General features: G+C 54.0%; 1 protein-coding gene across 1 annotated transcript in view; it reads right to left on the bottom strand.

Moving 5' to 3' along the window:
• Window positions 1-17,384, bottom strand: part of SDK1 (sidekick cell adhesion molecule 1) — a 577,655-nt gene that overhangs the window by 75,856 nt on the left and 484,415 nt on the right. The window contains exons 18-20 of the mRNA XM_053656995.1: window positions 7,390-7,505; window positions 5,694-5,886; window positions 2,309-2,407 (exon numbers count right to left, since the gene is read on the bottom strand). Of these exons, the coding sequence (XP_053512970.1) occupies window positions 2,309-2,407; window positions 5,694-5,886; window positions 7,390-7,505 (408 nt within the window). The remainder of the gene's footprint in view (window positions 1-2,308; window positions 2,408-5,693; window positions 5,887-7,389; window positions 7,506-17,384) is intronic.

The raw sequence follows: 17,384 nt of genomic DNA, 5'->3' as shown, positions 1-17,384 counted from the left end.
CGTCCCCGGCCTGCTCTGCTCCGTTCCTCCCACCCCAGGCTCCCGGCGGCCTCCCAAGTCACCTGCTCGGCACTGAGACCCTGCACTCAGCAGACGGCAGGACTTATGGCAGACAGATTGGGGTTTGACGTCCAGGTCCAATAGTGATTTTTTTCCCCACTGCTGGGGTTGTGACATTTTTTTAAAGTGGGTGTGTCAAAACATCAGCTTCTTCGGGGCAGTTCCAGATCCCTAAGTCTACTTAAAAGTGCTGGCTGGAGGTGACACCGATCACAGGTGCCCTCCCTGCGACCCGATCTGAGTACTCGGTTCTCTGAGGGTTCTGGCTGGGCTCGAGTGGCCAGAGCGCACTGTGAGGGGGTGAGCAGCAGGGTGGCAGAGAGGAGTTCAGTGTAGGACACAGTCCCCAGGCTGCACGTTGGGGTGTCCAGTACACTGCAGGGAGCTCCCAGGAACAGCAAAGGGAAATGGGGACATGGGACACCTCCTGCTTGTGTCTGGGACACTCCCTGGAGTAGCTCACAATTTTAGGATGGAGTGCCACATGCCTTGGACACGGCTGGGAGATGCCGTGCCTTGGGGATGGCTGTGATAAGGAGGCAGGCAGTGGATGAAAACCAATGTGGAGCAGGAGGCGAAGGGGGCGGGAGGCTGGCAGGGCCCACAGTGCGCGTTGCACACAGGACACCAGGGGTACTTGGCCGCTTCCTTTAGAAGGAAACACAAATACTTCTTTCAATCAATGTGTACTCCTTACTCTAATGGCTATCCAGGGGTTGGCATATCAATGCTTATTAAGTTGTTTGCGCCTAAGTGCCAATTTGATAGAAAAGTTTTAGGTGGTTCTTCAGCCTGGGGCATGCTGGGAAACTTGGTGAGACCCAGGAGAGCTGTGAACGCAGGTGGAGAGGAACGTCTGTGTAGGGTGGAAGCACGGGCCCCCAGCTCCAGCACCTGGTCACATGGACCCCGTGCTGGCTCCGCCACTTGCCAGCCCCATGGGCCCAGGGCATTACTGTCCTTGGTCTCAAATGGCGGTCACAAGATCCCCCTCCTTTGGCTGTTCAAAAGTTAAACAAGATCCCAAGTGCTCAGGGGCTGGCCGGTGGGAGGGGCCTGTCGGTCGGAGGGGCCCAGGGTGGTGACCGCTCTTTGGGACTCAGTGGGGGAGGAGGGGCCCCGAGCCCTCTGGCCAGTGGTGGATTCTCAGAGCTCCACTGTAGGAGGGGCTACGGCTTCTGTGAACGCTTGGATGACATAGCCACAAGTGGACAGCGCAGCTCAGGCCTGGACACTTGCCAGTGGACGGAAAGGGCTGGGCTAGGAGCTGGGGCCTCCTGAACCCTCAGGACGCAGCTGCAGGGATGGCTGGGGAGAACCTGCACCACCAGGAGGTGCCCCGTCCTCACCAGAGGGTGCCTGCCACAGGACATGTGTCCAGTAGACCGGTGACCAGGCTACAGGAAAAGTGAGTGGCCAGCTTGACAAGTGATGCTTCCTGAATGGGGAAGGGGGCTGAGTGGTGGCCGAGCCACTCTAGGCCAGCCACACTGTCTGGTGGCCTCAGTGAACACCCCGGCAGCCCACGAGTGCATTGCATGCCCAGGGTGAAGAGGTGTGGGCTCTGAGGTGATCTGGGGCCCCCACTGACAGGGAGAGTGGAGCACGGGTCCCCCACCTTGTCCTGAGGCCACTGCCTGTGCCCCTAGAACCTGGAGCGCTTCTTTCCCACCTGCGATTTAAATGAGCTCAGACCCGACAGTCTTTCCAGAAAGCTCTTCTATAATATAAGGCCATTAAGACCCTGCAAAAGGTGAGCTGTTTGCAAAGACAGAGAAGCCCTGAGTCCTGCACACCTCGGAGGCGCACCTGCCGCCTGTCCTACCCCAGATTCTCCCTGGGACTCCGTCCTGCCCTGGCTGCCTGTTGGTTCTGGGGCTGTGGGACAGGGGTGCCCACACAGGCACTCGTGTGCATTTGCAGAGTGGAGTGAGGGGCGAGGTCAGGCTCATCACCTGTGCAACGGTCACATCAGTGTCGGCTGTGTCGCTGTGAGAATCTAGGGCAACACACCCTGGAGATAACTCACCATAAAAGGATGGACTCGTTGCTCAGAGAGACGGTGTAGAAGGGGACTAAGTCTCTGAACTCTGAGTCTGGAGCCCGGGCAGGAAAGTGCACCTGAAGGAGTGGGCCTCTGAGGGCTGGGGCCTGGGGTTGGGGACCGGGGATGGGGCCCCGCCCTCTGCCGCACACCGCAGACACATGTGCTCTCTGTCTGAGTCTTCCCATTTGGAGCACTGCTTACCTGTGATGACGCCATTCTTCTCCAGGGGCTCCTGCCAGCTGACCTTGAGGGACGTGTCCAGAATCTCTGTGAAGCTCAGGTGCCCCACGGCTCCCGGCTCTAGCAAGGAAAGACAGAGGTGCCTGTGAGCACAGCAGCCCGCTTGTCCACGGTCAGCCCTGTGTGGGGAGTTCCCACAACCAAGGGCAGTGGTGAGCCAGAGCCAGGGCCTGTGAGGATTGTCAGAGAGGTCGCAGAGGGGCAGCAGGTATGAGAAGTGTCCTGGCTGTGGTCACAGAGACGGCTTCACCTGGCTGTGCAGAGAGCGGAGGATACAGCAGCTGGAGAGTCACGCACTCCCTGCTCCATCTTCTCTCTGCACCGCTCAGTTAGAATGACCAGGCTGGGGGGTCGAAAAAGCAGCTGCTTTCACCCAGCTCCCTAGACACACTGTGCAACTGTGTGTCGGGCTTGTGTAGGGACACAGGAACTTGGGAAGCCAGAGCAGGGAGCCTGGGCCAGAGGTAGGGCTGGCCCATACCTGCACCTGTGCGAAGCCTGCGGCTGCTCACCCATCTAGAATTCCTGGCTTCACATACCCACTCACTCTGCCAGTACCTCCTCCATAGCAGAGAGATGACAGGAAAATCTCCAACAAGTGGGAGTTGAAGAGCACACTTCTAAACGATCCATGGGTCAGAGAGGGAGGGCACAGAAGCAGAAACACATAGAATAGAATGAAAATGAAACACATATATCAAAATGTGTGGGATGCAGCTAAAGCAGCGTGGAAAGGAACATTCATAGCCCTCAGTGCTTGTGTTAGAGATAAAGAGAGCTTCAAGCACATAATCTGAGTGCTTATGGCTTTAAGAAGTTAAAGAAAATAAAAATAAACCTAAAGCAAGCAGAAGGAAGAAAATAATAAGAGCACAAAGGAATAAAATTGAAAATGGGAAAACAACAGAGAAAAATCAATGAAACAAGAATCTGTTTTTTTCTGGAAAAAAATCAATAAAATTGACAAATCTCTAGGAAGAATGACAAAATAAAAACAAACAAACAGACAAACAAAAATCCCCAGAAGAAACAGACACCCCAAAACAGGGATGAGATAGGACCACATCTCCTTCAGCCATTCGGAAGACAAGAAGAAATAAGTGCTGCCAATGACGTGATACTCACAAGTTCAACAATTTAGGGGATTTCTTGAAAACCACAAACTACCAGAACTCAACCAAGGTGGAAGAGACAACTGGACAGTATTATAACCATTAGAGAAATTAAGTTTATAATTAAACAGCGTCCCACCTTCCAGGCTCAGAGGATTCACCAGAAAACAGCACCAAACCTTTGAAGACGAATCAACAAGCAATCTGTTTCAGGAAGTGGAGGAGGACGGAACACTTCCAAACTCGTTTTATGAGGCCAGTGCTGCCTTTATGCCCAAACCAGACAAAGTCAGTCTGGGAATGTAAAAGTGTAGACCATCAGTTCTCACTGGCTTGGATGCAAAACAGTCTCCAAACAGAATCGGCAAGCTGAACCCAGAAACGTAATAAACAATTCTATAGTGTGACCTAGTGGGTTTTATTCTGAATATGCAAGGTTGATTCAACATTTGAAAAATGATTGACCACATCAGTCAATGAGCTAAAAAGGAAAACCCTGTGATCATGGCAATAGATGCAGTAAAAGCAACAGGAAAAATCAGTATTTATTCCTGATAAAAGCTCTCAGCAAGTTGGTAATAGAGAACTGTCCCTATCTGATCAAGAATAGTTACTAGGAAACATCACACTTAACAGCAAAAGAGAGGCACTGACTACTCCCCGAGGAGGCCCAGAGCAAGGTGGGAAAAGGAACATGGCTCACAGGGGGACTCAGGAAGGGAGACAGGCGTGGCTGGGAGAGACGTGTCCTCATTTCATGTCAATGGACTGTGACTTGGTGGTGGTGGCAGACATGCAGACCCCCAGGCCCCCCAGTACAGCGAGACCACCCCGGGGACCCTGGGTGGGGGGCGTGGGTCTCAGGGCTGGTTTGCCCAGCTGCCGAGCATCTGTCAGTATCTGTGTAAGTGCCCCAGCGTGACCACAATCACACGGCAGAGACAGAGGGCGCTGAGTGGGCAGGACTTCGATGAACAATGGCAGTGGGGCCACTGGGTTTATCTTTTTATGGAGGAAGGTCAGTGGTCTCACAGGGACGAGAAGTCCCTGTCTGTTCTCCCCGTGACAGGGACTGAGTGGATGGCAGGCAGCGGTGCAGGGACAGACAGGCTGCTGGGGGTGTGGGCAGCGGGAGAGGCTGGGGCAGGGCGATCGCTGACGCTGGGGGAATCAGGGCTTGCCGGGTGGCCAGGGGGCGGCACGGTCAGGTCAGGGAGGTCAGGTCAGGGAGCCCTCAGCACATCTGGGGCTGGAAGGCCAGACTCCACCCCGTGAGGGGGGGAGGAGACAGGAACCAGGAAGGAGACAGGAACCAGGAAGAGGACAGGAGGAAGCTCACTGGATGGCCTTGACCTTTGCCCCCAGCTGAGAAGACAGCAGAGCTGGGGGCTGAGGGAGCAGGACGCCGGAGGGCACCGTGTGACCTTAAAACCTTACAGTGGTTTCAGTTCTCACTATAGAGTACATAGTTGTAGAAATGAGAATTATGTGTAAAATACGAAGTAAACTGTAAAATCTACCTGTCATCATGCCACATAGACGTGTTTCCTTCGAGGTCTCGTCCCAGCTCACGCCATTTCATACACGTGTGTTTTAAAACACGCAAACCCTACACAGTTCTGTGTGCTACTTCATTTTCCACTTAGCACGAGATCATGACTAGTTTTCTTCAAGCAGTTTTAATCACTTCAGAACATTCAGTACATTGCCATTCTATGATTTTTCTTTTTTCAGTTATTAAGACCCGTGACAGGCCCTCTTGGATCTCGGGAACAAGTGTGCGCGCCAGGGCTCGCCCCCTCGGGACAGCGCCTGCTGGCCTGAGCGCAGAGCGGCTGGTTGGACCGCCCGGGGGAGACAGGAAAGTCAAGGGCGGGAGGGCGCAGGTGAAAGGTCCTGTAGGGGTCAGGAAGCAGGGTGGGGCCACGGGGGCTGAAGAGGGAGGAGAGGGGCCTGGAAGATGAAATTTGGGCAAAGAGAAGTCCGGCAGGACCGAAGCTGACCACAGTGGGACTGGACTTTCTGCCCTCAGCCCCCCCCTGAGGCCCGGTGGCCCACCTGTTGCCACCGGCAGCCCCTGCCCTCTGTGACGGGGACTTTCCACTTCCTCATCTCCCTGTGGAGCTCCCTGGTGACCCGGCTCTGCTCTCGCCGGTGCTGCACCTGGCAGTGGTCCCAACCCCCCTACAACCGACTCTGGCTGCTGCTGAGACCCAGGACAAAGGCGCACTCACTGTCCTCGTGAGTCCGGACGAGCTGTGGCGTGCTCGGAGGCCCGTCCCCCGGCGTGGTGAAACACAGCACCGAGGTGAGGTAGGCAGTGAACTTCTTCAAGTTGGTTATGTACCCGTGGTGGACTCCGTGGAAGTCCGGGGCAATGGCGACGACGGTGACAGCCTCGGGGACTTCGGCGGGCCACGCTAGGAGCTGGGATAGAATGGGGACAAAGAGATCCTTTTAATTGCATGTCTTGAAATCTGCATCAGAATTTTATTGTGCAATTAGTATGTCTTCAAAGTCATAATTAAGACACTCCATAAATCCAACACTTATCATCTGACTCAAAAATACTGAGTTTCAAAGATATCTCAGATTATTGAACACACACGTGTACACTTTAAATATGGACTTCAAAATAAAACACCTGCTTTAACTCAGAGGGTGATAGACCCTCCTCACACCTCCACTTCGTTTCACGCGAGCTCTAGAAGGGACGTGTTTCACCGTCGGGGACGCGGAACCCCAGTCCGCGACTCGGGGACTCCGCAGGGGGGAGCGCGGGCGGAGCGTGTTCTGGGCGGGCACCTCCTCCGACTCCAGACGGAGCCCGACTCAAGGGAAACCACCTGAATTATCTGTAACTTACAACTCAGGAGTTTTCTGAAAAGGATTTCAGGAAATTAATTACAATTTTAAAGAAATATGGCAGACATGCATATTCCGAAGGAAGTCGTTTCGAGGTTCTGGGTGCGGCCTTTCATTGCTCGGCCGCGGAGCACGGGCAGGGTTCCCGGGGCCGGAGGCGGGCATGCTGCGGGGCACAGAGTGCGTTCACATAGATCGATAAGCCTCGACAGAGAGTCGAGGAGGCAGAACCGTCCTGGCTGATCCATGTGAGTTTCTCTGAAGGAAGCTTGCCCCGTAGGTGCCTCTGGGGGGAAGGAAAGGGTGGGCACACTTCTAGCCACGCATTTGCCCGCTAGTGGAACTGAGTGTTTTTATAGATTGAATCCAAATGGAAAAAAAAAAAACGGGCTGGGTGTCTGGGGAAAAGCCACCCTCTGAGCCTGCGGTTCCCGAGTGTCCAGAGAGCAGGGCGGACGCTGGTGTCTGAAGCCCTCCCTGAACCCACAGCCGGGGCAGAGGGCCAGGGACTTCACGGCGGCTGAGATGGGTTCCCGGCCCTGGCAGGAGGAGTGGGTCTGAAAGGGAAGAGGGGCAACGTTTCTGGAACCTGTGCCCAGTGTGGGTAGGAGGCTCCGCATTCTGGTGAGTGAGGACAAAGGGGAGGTGGCGCAGGAATGTGTCGGTGTCTCAGAGGTGGGCCTGTGTTGCCCAAGAATGCTCCCTGCCGCGGAGAGGGGGAGGAACGACTGTCCTCGCTTGGTGGGGATGTCACTCAATCGCACCCAGGGCCCCCGTCTCCTCTGAGAGGCCCCCTTCCAGGGCAAAGTGGCTCGTGCACACGCTGATTCCAATCAAGTGGGAGAGCTCTCCCGCTGGCCACTTTCACGTGAACGGCCTTTCTCACAGAGGCTGTGTAGGAGGCAGACTCTTGAGAACCACGACTCCGAGTTTCTGAGCCAGCACAGCTGGTGATGAGACCCTGGGGACTCCAGGGGACCCCACCCTGGTGGGGGGGCAGCCTCCTCCCCCGTCACGAGGCCATGGCCTCCCAAGACACCAGCCACCAGAGGCTGGGCCACATACCTTGTACCCCTGGTTGATGCCGTTGATGAACTGCTGCGGCGGGGGGCTCCACAGGAGCCGGATGGCCGTGGAGTTCACAGCTTCTGCCTGCACGTTCTGCGGGGGCGCGGTGGGCACTGTGGCCGGCGTTGTCAGAGATGCGGCAGGGAGGCACGGGGGGGGGGGGGAGGAGAGATGAAAAGGAAACTCTCAGCGGCTGCTCAGACTCATCGGCAATTACAGCGTCGAGGACGGGGAATGTGATGAGTGTTTTTGGAAGCTAACAGTGACATTAGAAAGAAAGAGAACTGGGCTATTTCTCATTTTCTGCCACCGAATTCTTTAGGGCTTAGGCAGGAAAGTGGACGGGACCATCTCACTGCACGGCGGGCCTTGCCTGGGGGTCCGGGATGGACCGCAACCCAGTGCTTTCCCCGATTCCTGCTCCACTTACCCAGGGTTTCATTCAGAAGTCCACACCCTCATCACAGGGGCCGATGTTGCTAACCCATCGTCCTTCATGTGAAAAAAACCACCTGCTTCCCACACGTGCTGCTGTTTATTCACCTGGTGGCTGAACTTCTGTTCACTTGTCATAGGGTCCTCCATTTAAAAACTTCCACTCTTTATTTCCTTGTTTTATTGGGCAGGTATTATATCCCTGGCAGATGGCCTGCCTTCGAGAAGTCACATTCCAGGGCAGGGGTGTCAAACTCATTTTCACTGGGGGCCACATCAGCCTCACGATGGCCTTCAAAGGGCCGAATGTAAGTTTAGGACTGTACCAGTGTAACTGCTCCTTAGCTAGGGAGCAGTTTCAGCGCTGTTGCTGGGCAGAAACAAGGTGCTGGGCAGGATAAAACAAGGTGGAGGGCTGGATTCGGGCTGCGGGCCCTGTGTTTGCTTCCTCGTCTAGGGGACAGACGCATGTAACTGAATCGGTCAAGCCTCTCCGTAGGGCAACAAACGCATCGAGCAGAAGAGCCAGCTCTGCCCGAGGAAGGTGGAGGAGGCCCCAGGCCGGGGCGAGCTGCGGTGGGTCTGGAGGGCAGGGAGTCCCTAAAGAGGGCAAGGCCGAGAGAAAGGCGCCCTCACCTGGGGAAGCGAAGTGAGCAGAGGCGTGGTGTTCCGGGAAAACGGTGAGTGGGGAGAAGACGGTGAATGAGCATGGCCGCCGGGGTGTGGGGCAGGTGGCTGATCCCACACTTTGGGGTTGGTAGCATGTGTGGTCGGCAACGGGGACCAAAGTGTTTGAAAAAGGCAGCGATGTGACGTGGCCACCAATGAGGGACCAGCCCATGGGCTATTTCATCACACTTTTGCAGGGGACGAAATGAGTCCGGGCTCTTTAGGAGATCATTCCAAGAGTAAGACACAGAAGCCCAAAGGGTCCTTTGGCTCAAGGTACAGAAACAAATACAAGAGTGTCCTCACACAGGACACATGGGGACAGAGTGTGGTCCTATCAAAAATGACGGTGACTCCTAGTATGCTTGTCCTGGAAAGCTCGTCTCATCAGGCGATGATGAAAAAACATTGAGTTCATCCAAGTCCTCGCACCTGTTCTTCCAAGTCATGCTCTCCCCACCTTCTCTCTCGGCTCCGGTTGTGACGTCCCTCAGTGCCTCCCTCCATATGTCACTGAGAAAACCATCCTGCTGTCCCACTCAGCACCCATCCGAAAGTTGTGGATCAAAAATGGCCACACTGTTGGCTGGGACCAGGGTATAGGCAGTTGGGAAAAAAAATCACGTCTACCTAAGAACCAAAAGGAGACGAACATACCATAAAATCATAACTTTTCTTGGGCCCATAGGGAGCTGAGGACACAGGGCAGCCAAGGAGGCTGAAGTCTAAGAGGGGAACGGTCTCCGTAGGGGGTGGGCCAGGCGTGCTGGCTCCCCCCGTGACAGTGCACAGGACAAAGGGACAATGGGCACGGCACAGTAAGAGGAACTCAGCCCAAGTTCTTCATGAATCCCTACAGACTGAGCAGGTGCCCGCCTGGGAGTGTGGAGTGTCTGGGTGCTGCAGGTACAAAAGAAAGACGTGATGCAGGCCGAGGCACCAAGGCGAGAACCGCAGCAGGCTTCCTATCAGGAACTATGTGAGCCAGGAGGAAATAGAATGACAGCTGTAAAGCACTGATAGAAAAAACGATTCTCCCGGAATCCTGTATCCCGTGAAAACACCCTTTAAACACGAAGGCAAGATAAAGACATTTTCAGGGAGATAAAATCCGAGAGACATTGCTACTAGCAGACCTGCACTGTGAAAAATAAATGGTCAAGCAACATGTAATCAAATGCCAAACTTTAGCTCTATGCAAATAAATGATGACTTTCAGAAATGGTTAAAATGAAGGTAAATATGATATACTTTTTTCTTTTTATACTTTTGATTCACTTTCAAGTATAACTGTTTAACACAAAAATAGTAGCAATTTCTTGTGGTCTTATAACGTAGGTAAGAATAATATAACTGGCCACAATAGCATGAAAGACAAGAAAGATGGATTGGAAGTATATTGTTATAAGGTTCTAACATCATACATGTGGTATATTTTAAGATAAATTAGTTAATAAAGTATATTTGAATCTCCAGAGCACTCACTAAACAAGTTTGATGCAAGAGAGATAAACAGACAAAAGTGGAAAAAATAACCTAAATAAAAAAAAAAATCAAATTAATCCCAAAGCGGGCAGGCAACAACAATAGAGAAGGAAAAAATAAGGGAGGAAACAAGTGGAAATTATCAGCAATGTGACAGAGTTTCATCCCATATCAATAGTTATAACAAAATGCAGACAGTTTACACATTCCAACAGGAGACAGATTATTGGTTGGACAAAAAGTGAGACCCAGCTGTATGTTGTCGAGAAGAATCCCACTTTAAATACGAAGACACAAATAGCTTAAAAGTAAGAGAATGTAAAGGAAAACATACATGAAAACACTAATTGAATCTGGAGCGGTTACATTAGTATGAGGAGAACTAGACATCCCACCAAAGCACGGAACCAGCGCTAGAGAGACGTTGTGTATAAGCATGAAGTGCTCTTCTGGCCAAGAACACTTAAGGACCTGAGTGTTTTGTGCAGCAGAACTTCAATATACAAGAGGCAAAACTCATACATTAAAAGGAAAACGAGAAAAAATCTACTTGTCTAGTTGGGGACTTTAGGGCTCCTTTCCCAAAAAAAGAGAGACAGAGAACACTGGGAAGGAGACGTCAGGCCCGAGCAACACAGTGCTGCCCTGCACCTTGGCCCACGTGGCGTTCGCGTCGAAATCTCCCATCAACAGCAGGCTACGTGTTCTCTTCAGGGGCACGTGCAACTTAACTACACAGATATAGTTTGAGCCCCAAATAAACCTGAAGTAGTTAAAAGTAAGTGAAATCACAAAACACATGTTTTATGACCCCAAAAGAATCAAACTGGACATTAACAGCTGAAGATTGTGGAATATCCCTAAATATTTGGAAATTAAGCAATACACTTCAAAATAACCACGAGTCAAAGAGGAAGTCACATGGAAAATTGAAAAGTACTTTCAACTTAATGAAAATGAAAATTCAACATATCAAAATTTATGGGATGCAGAAGGTGCTAGAGGGAAATTTATAGCATTTAAATGTTTAAAGTAGAATCTAAGCTTCTACCTTAAGAATCTGTAACCGTTCATTAAACCCAAAACAAGCCAATTCAAGAAAATAGTAAAGAAAAAAAGCAGAAAATAAAATAAGAAAAATAATAGAAAAAAATCAATGAAACTGGTTCTTTTAAAAGATAAACGAAAGCCAGAAAGATCAAGAATAAATGAGAAACCATAAATTACCAAGATCGCCACTATCAAGAAACACCTCTCCGAATCCCGGTGACAGTAACAAAGTGGAGAACATTTTGAACACCTTTGTGCTCATAAATCCAGCAGTAAAGATGAACTTGACCTATTCCTTAACAGAAACACACTTCCAAAATCTGCCCAAGAAGAAATGGATAACCTGAGTAGTCCTGTACTTAGTGAATATCTGAACATGTGATTAAAACCTTCCAACAGCAGCAAGCCCTCGACACACAGGTGACGCACCACGATGCACAGGTGAGTCCCCCCGAACACCTGAGGGAGAACTAAAGGCAGTCCCACGTGTCCCCGTGGGGCCCCAGCCAGGGCAGGGCACCAGAGAAAACTGCAGACTCAGACCCTCAGCAGCACGGGTGTAAGAAACACCCAATAAAGTACTAGAAAACCAAATTCAATGATCTGTAAGAGTCATAATTTATCCTGATCAAGTGAGGTTCATCTTGTAAATGCAAGGGCTGGTTCTGCAAATATCAGTCAGGGGAATTCACCACATCAACAGAGTCAAGGAAAAATGTGATCCTCTTACTAGGTTTAGAAAAAGCATTTGATAAAATTTAACACACAACAGTGATTTAAAAAAGAAAAGGACGAATCTCTCAGCAAAGTGGGAGCTCACAGAAGCTGGGAATGGGCACCTGTGAGAACCTACAAGCCCGTACTCAGGAAGGAAGACTGGGTGTTGCCCGGAAGACGAGGGACAAAGCAGAGATGCCTTCTGACCGTCGTGATTCTGGAAGTACGAGCCGGGGCAGGGATGCAAGAAAAGGAGACGGAAGGCCGACAGATTGAAAAGGGGGAGAACATGAGAACAAAACACTCTCTGTGTTCACACAGTGTAACTGTGTGTGAAGGACCTTCTCAAGAGTCAACTGTATTTCTAAACACAAGCAACGAACAATGGAAACTAAAGTGAAAAAGTCAATACCACTTAAATCGCAATGAAAACATGAAACAGATATAGATCTAATGAACGACACGCCAGACCCGTTTGCTGGAGACTACAGAACAGTGCTCCAGGGCGCCACAGACCTGGGGGGGGGCCCTCCATCTTCGGGGGTTGGGAGGCAACACAGCAAAGGTGTCCACTCTCCCCAGACTGAGCTCCAGGTGGAGTGACACCCTGATCAGCGTCGCAGCTGGGATATTTTCAGAAATCGAAAGTTTTACTTTAAAATTTATAGAGAAAAGTAAAGGGGCTAAATACCCAAAACAGTTTTGAAAAAGAACAAAATCGGATGACCTTCAGCAGACGACACTAATACCAACTATAAACCTGCAGGAATGAAAACAGGTTTGCGCAGAAAGGTCGACACTGAGCAGTGAAACAGCCCAGAAGTTACTTTGACTAATGTGCGGAGGCAGTTCCATGGAGAAAGGGTTGTCTCCGTGACAGAAGGAAATGTGGACGTCCACATGCAGAAGAGAAACCCGGGCCGCACCTCCGACCACACCCGCAGACTCACCCCCTCAGCACCTGGGGGCGCCCCGCCCACACCGCCCCCATCGAGGCTCTGGGGGCTCCGTCTCCAGGGCCACAGGGAGGTTCGAAAGCCTCACCTGTCTTGGGCTCAAAACTCTCCAGGTCCCCTCAGCCGTCTTCTTTTCCCTAATGATTGCAGCAGAGCGACTGGCAAGTTTGTGGACCATGGGATTAAAAATTCCCTCCACTGAAAGACCGATAGACAGGAGTCCTCTGGGCAACGCGTCCCACGGAGCGGGCGTGGAGGCGGCAGGGTCTCCATTATCACGCCCGAGACGGACGAGTGCTCACAGAGGGCTTGGTCTGCCCAGGGTCTGCCTAGGGGGCTGTAGCCCCCTGGGGGCATTTTTTCCTGATAATTAGCATGCGAAGTGCCACCACCACTGCAGGCTTTGGAGAGGAAAGGTGACAGGGTGACCTTGTGGTTTTCATGGCTCAGAAACCTCCATTTTCCCTGGACATGCTCGGTGCCGACCCCAGTGCGTCCCAGTCTTAAACTCGATGCTGCCCAAACCCATCGGACCCTGGCTCCTTCTCTCAGCCAACGGCGAGGGCCATGGTGAGAGCACCCGGCCCTCCGGGCACCCAGGGGGACGTGTGAAAGGACAGTCACAGGGCAGGTGTAGGTAGGGCAGTTTCCGAGTCTGGGAATGGCTGCAACCCCAAGGAGGCGGTGGCCACGTCCCTCACCCCAGGACAGGATTCCTGGGAGTGGCGAGGAGAGGGCGCTGGAGGGCACGGCATCGCCCCAGCGGTTCACGTGGGCCACGGAGACGGCCGCCTGTCCGTTCTCATGGCGGTCAACGTTGCTTACAGGTTCAAAGATGCATGCCTGCACACATGCCTGTACACATGACCTGCACACATGCCCTGTGCCGTGCTGCATGTGGGAGAAGCAGCCTGAAGGCTCCGTGTGTGTGAACCAACTGTCCCGCATCCTGGAAGCCGGTTTTGCTTCTGGCTTTGTGCTTCGAGTGAAACGCACAGTCTCGTTCTGGCTTCGGCTCTGTCACGTTTACCTCCACGTTACGTGGTCCTTGCATCAGCCCCCCCCCCAAGTCTTCCCTCGATGGCACACATGCGTCCATGTGTGGCATCTGGGCCGACCCTTTTACATCCAACTCGACTTTCACCGTCGGTGTAACGACCGTTCACTTCTCGTCTCTGGTCTGGGGCGGAAATGCATGATTACCCGCTCAGCCCCGACACCGACACCGGAAGGATTGAAGGGCACGCCCCCTTCTTTCCTCCACGTCCCCGACAGAAGTGTGGCCGGGAAAACCCCAGAAGAATGATGGGTTTTGCCAGTGAAGTCACCCTCCCCGAGTGGTGGTCAATCAAGTGAGTGACACTGCGGGCGCGGCCGTGCCCCAGGAAGCCGCCTGACCATCTCATCGCCCATCTGTCTTGGCCACAGGGTGCTTGCCGAGGGAATTAGTAAGCGAGTGAATGAACGAGTGATATAGTGGGAATCCAGCTGCAGGCGAATGTGGTGTCTGGACCCAGCGCAGAGGAGAGGTGGCTGGTAGGACGTGGCTCATCCCGAGGGACCAGAGGCGACTCCCTGCTTCCTTCTTTTGGCGGAGCCCGTAGTCCTGCCCTGTGGCAAGTGCTCTACAGCTTTGTCTGCGCCCCTGCCCTCATCCCTCATTCCCCAAGTTTCTGTCGCACGTGCCCTTCTTGCCCTTTCGGAGGGGAAACCCGCCCCTTGTCGGAAACCTGCTGTTCTGGCGCAAACCCTGCTAACCCGTCCCGCCATCTTCCAACACGCCGGAGACACAAATCCGGGGCAGAAGCCGCTCCAGGGTTCTGGTCCCTTCCAAACACCTGTGCACTGTCACTGGCTGACCGACTTTGGCCCGACAGCACCCTTCACCTAAGTCACTGGTGGCCATTACTTTTCCAAGTCCTGGCCTTTATCGCAAGGAAGACCCTGCCCTTGTTTCCACCCAACCGTCAGAGTCTCTAGGGACACAGCCAGGGTTCCTGGCCGGAGGGCCTCGTCCTGCAGCCTCCTGCACGTGGGCTCTCGTGCCCCCGGGGCTGCGGTGCACGTGGGCTGCTGCGCTCCTCCAGCGGGCAGGTGGCCCCCACACCTTGGGCACAGTCCCGCTGTGCTGTGCGATGGGGGGCTGCTTGGTGCTCCACTCTTCTAGCCCCCTGAGCTCAGAGGAGCAGTCCTAGAATGAAACACCGGTGGCAGGGGGGCTGGCTGACATGCACGTGGTGGGCCCGCCCCAGGTGCCTGACTCGGGCGTCCGGGCAGGACCCGAGAGCCTGCAGGTCTAACAGGTGACCGGACTCTGAGCTGGTGCCCTCGAGCGGCCTTTCTGCTTCCTTTCTCTTTCCTGCCTCCCCCCTTGCCCCCGCCCCCCCCTTCCCCTCCTCTCTCCCTCCACCCCTCCCTTGCTTTTTACTTTCCTTCTGTCTACAGCCTGCCTGACTGGCTGACAGAAAGCCCACTCTTGTCCCTGAAGGGCCCTTCCCCACCTCTTCTCCCAGGAGAGTCTGTTGCTGTTTGCAGCCGGCAGAGCTGGGCGTCATGCCGGGCAGGCACTGCTCCTGAACCATTCTCGGCAGCTGAAGGGAGAGACCCCAGTTGTTTTTCTTCCTGACTTCTCAGTCAAGTACTTAAACAATATCAGGCAGCTGTTGTAAAGCTTCTTTGCAACGTCTCTGAATAAATTCTAGGCTAGGGGTACAATTCATCTTCCCTTCCATCCACGAAAACAGGAGAATCAGCTTAAAATAATGGTAAGTCCAGAGACCAGTGCTGCCCAGGAAGCTGGCTGGGCTCTGCAGGCTCACAGCCCATCAAATACAACGAATACAGTGCCATGTGAGGCCACGTGGGGCGGGGGCGTGGGCACCTGGGCCTCTTCAGGAGGGCCGGGGCTGCCGTCTGCACCTCGCGCGTCGCCGCCATCAGGCTGGTGCAGACCCGACCTGGAGACCGCGAGCAACCCACGGACGCTGCGGTAAAGTCGGCTAAGCTTGGCGCGGGGAGAAAAAGCAGCACGTGCGGTGCCCAACATGATGTCTGAATCCTAACGCGCCTGCTCGAGTTACCAAGGCGACGCCACCTGTCTGCTGCAGGTCGACCTGCAATCTCACTCACCACCTCCAGTCCAAGGTCCCCTCTCCTCACCCTCGGTGTGGGGCGGGCCAGCTTTCCAGGCCGGTGAGTGACCTCACGGGTGACCTCACAGGGCCACCAGGCCGAGAGACCCAGCGTCTCCTCACTTCTGCTCAGGTTCTGTTCACCGGGAGCAGCTGCTGGCCTGGCAGGTCTCCCACTGTGGACGGCCGTGGACCTACACGCTTCCCACAATCCCACACTGCTTCTCGGTGCCCTCCCGCATGTGATTTGAAACGCTGGGGACTGAAGTGTCTCCCAAATGTGCAAGGGTGCACGGCCTCTCGCTCTCCCGGATCCCGCAGAGCCCGTGGGCCTGCTTTGCCTGTAGGGCAGAGGCGGCCGGTGAGCAGAAAGGGTGGCTGGCCACATGCACCGCGTGGGGTATGCACCGCAGCTCGCACGGTGCGCTGGCGTTAGTTCTGGGTCGTAACAGGCTCCGCCCAAGTCCCTGTCTGTGGCGGCTCCTGCGGCTCTGACACACCTGGTGTTTGCTCCGTATCGAATGTCTCCAGCGCGCAGTGGGGCCGTTAGGAGGGGCAAGCTCGGGTATCTTCTCCGAATGGCTTGTGTCAGGAAACACTAATACCTAAAAAGTTCTGTGCGCCCCTTTCCAAACTTATTCGTCCCAATTCTTCATTTGCCCCAAGGAGAAAGCACTGGGGATAGTTTTCGTGGATGGGGAGGTAAAGCTTGTGGGACGGACAGGCAGGCCCCGGGCTCTCTGAGGCAGGAGAGAAGGCAGGCACCGTCCTGAGTGCGGAGTCGGCATGGGCTCAGCACTGGGACCTGATGTGGTGACGCTGGGCACCTTCTGTGAGCAGACGCCTGTGTGCGCTTTGTGTCCTTAGGTCCGGGCGCTGGGCTGGGCTGGGGCACAGCACAGGTGAGCAAACCGCTAACACTGTTCCTGCCCTCGGGGGCGCTCCTGGCCCCAGGAATTTGAGGCCGCTTTGATGCTTCCTTGTGTCTCCCGGTGGCAGCTGAGGGGCCCATCACGTCCTGGGAACCCTTCCCATAACGAGGTCGCCTGCACAGGGCCAGGGGCCGGAACCCGGCCCCCACCCCATCCCTACTGTGGATGGCAGTGCGCGCTGTCCGCGAGCTCCTGCAGAGCCACCGGCCACGCGGACACGATGAAGGTGAGATGTCACTGCTTTTCTCTCCCGTGTGCTGATCTGGAGGTGATCTTTCCCCACATTTGATGTGTGCAGAATGAAAAAAGCATTGGGTGCAGCCCTTTCTGGCACTTTCCAGCTAGGTGACCTCAGAAAAGCTGGTTCCTCCCCAAGCTGCCATTTTTCCTTTGTGGAGTGGACATAGGGACGCCCGTCTCCCTGGACAGTCAGGGGAGGGAGGCAGTGCGGCCACACTGGTCAGACATAGCACAGGACAGCGACGACCGGTGGACAGTGGCTTCCTTTAATCTGCTGCTTTCCTGTCTTGTCCTTTCCTCAAAGCCCTCGGAGGCCGCATGAAGCCCACACCTGACGGCACACCCCGCACCCCTTCGTTCGGGGCTTGCTCAGTGCT

The sequence above is a fragment of the Artibeus jamaicensis genome, unplaced genomic scaffold, assembly GCF_021234435.1.
Source record: "Artibeus jamaicensis isolate MK-2021 breed Jamaican fruit bat unplaced genomic scaffold, CSHL_Jam_final scaffold_3151, whole genome shotgun sequence".
Lineage (NCBI taxonomy): Eukaryota > Metazoa > Chordata > Mammalia > Chiroptera > Phyllostomidae > Artibeus > Artibeus jamaicensis.
This window is presented reverse-complemented; position numbering and strand designations above follow the sequence as displayed.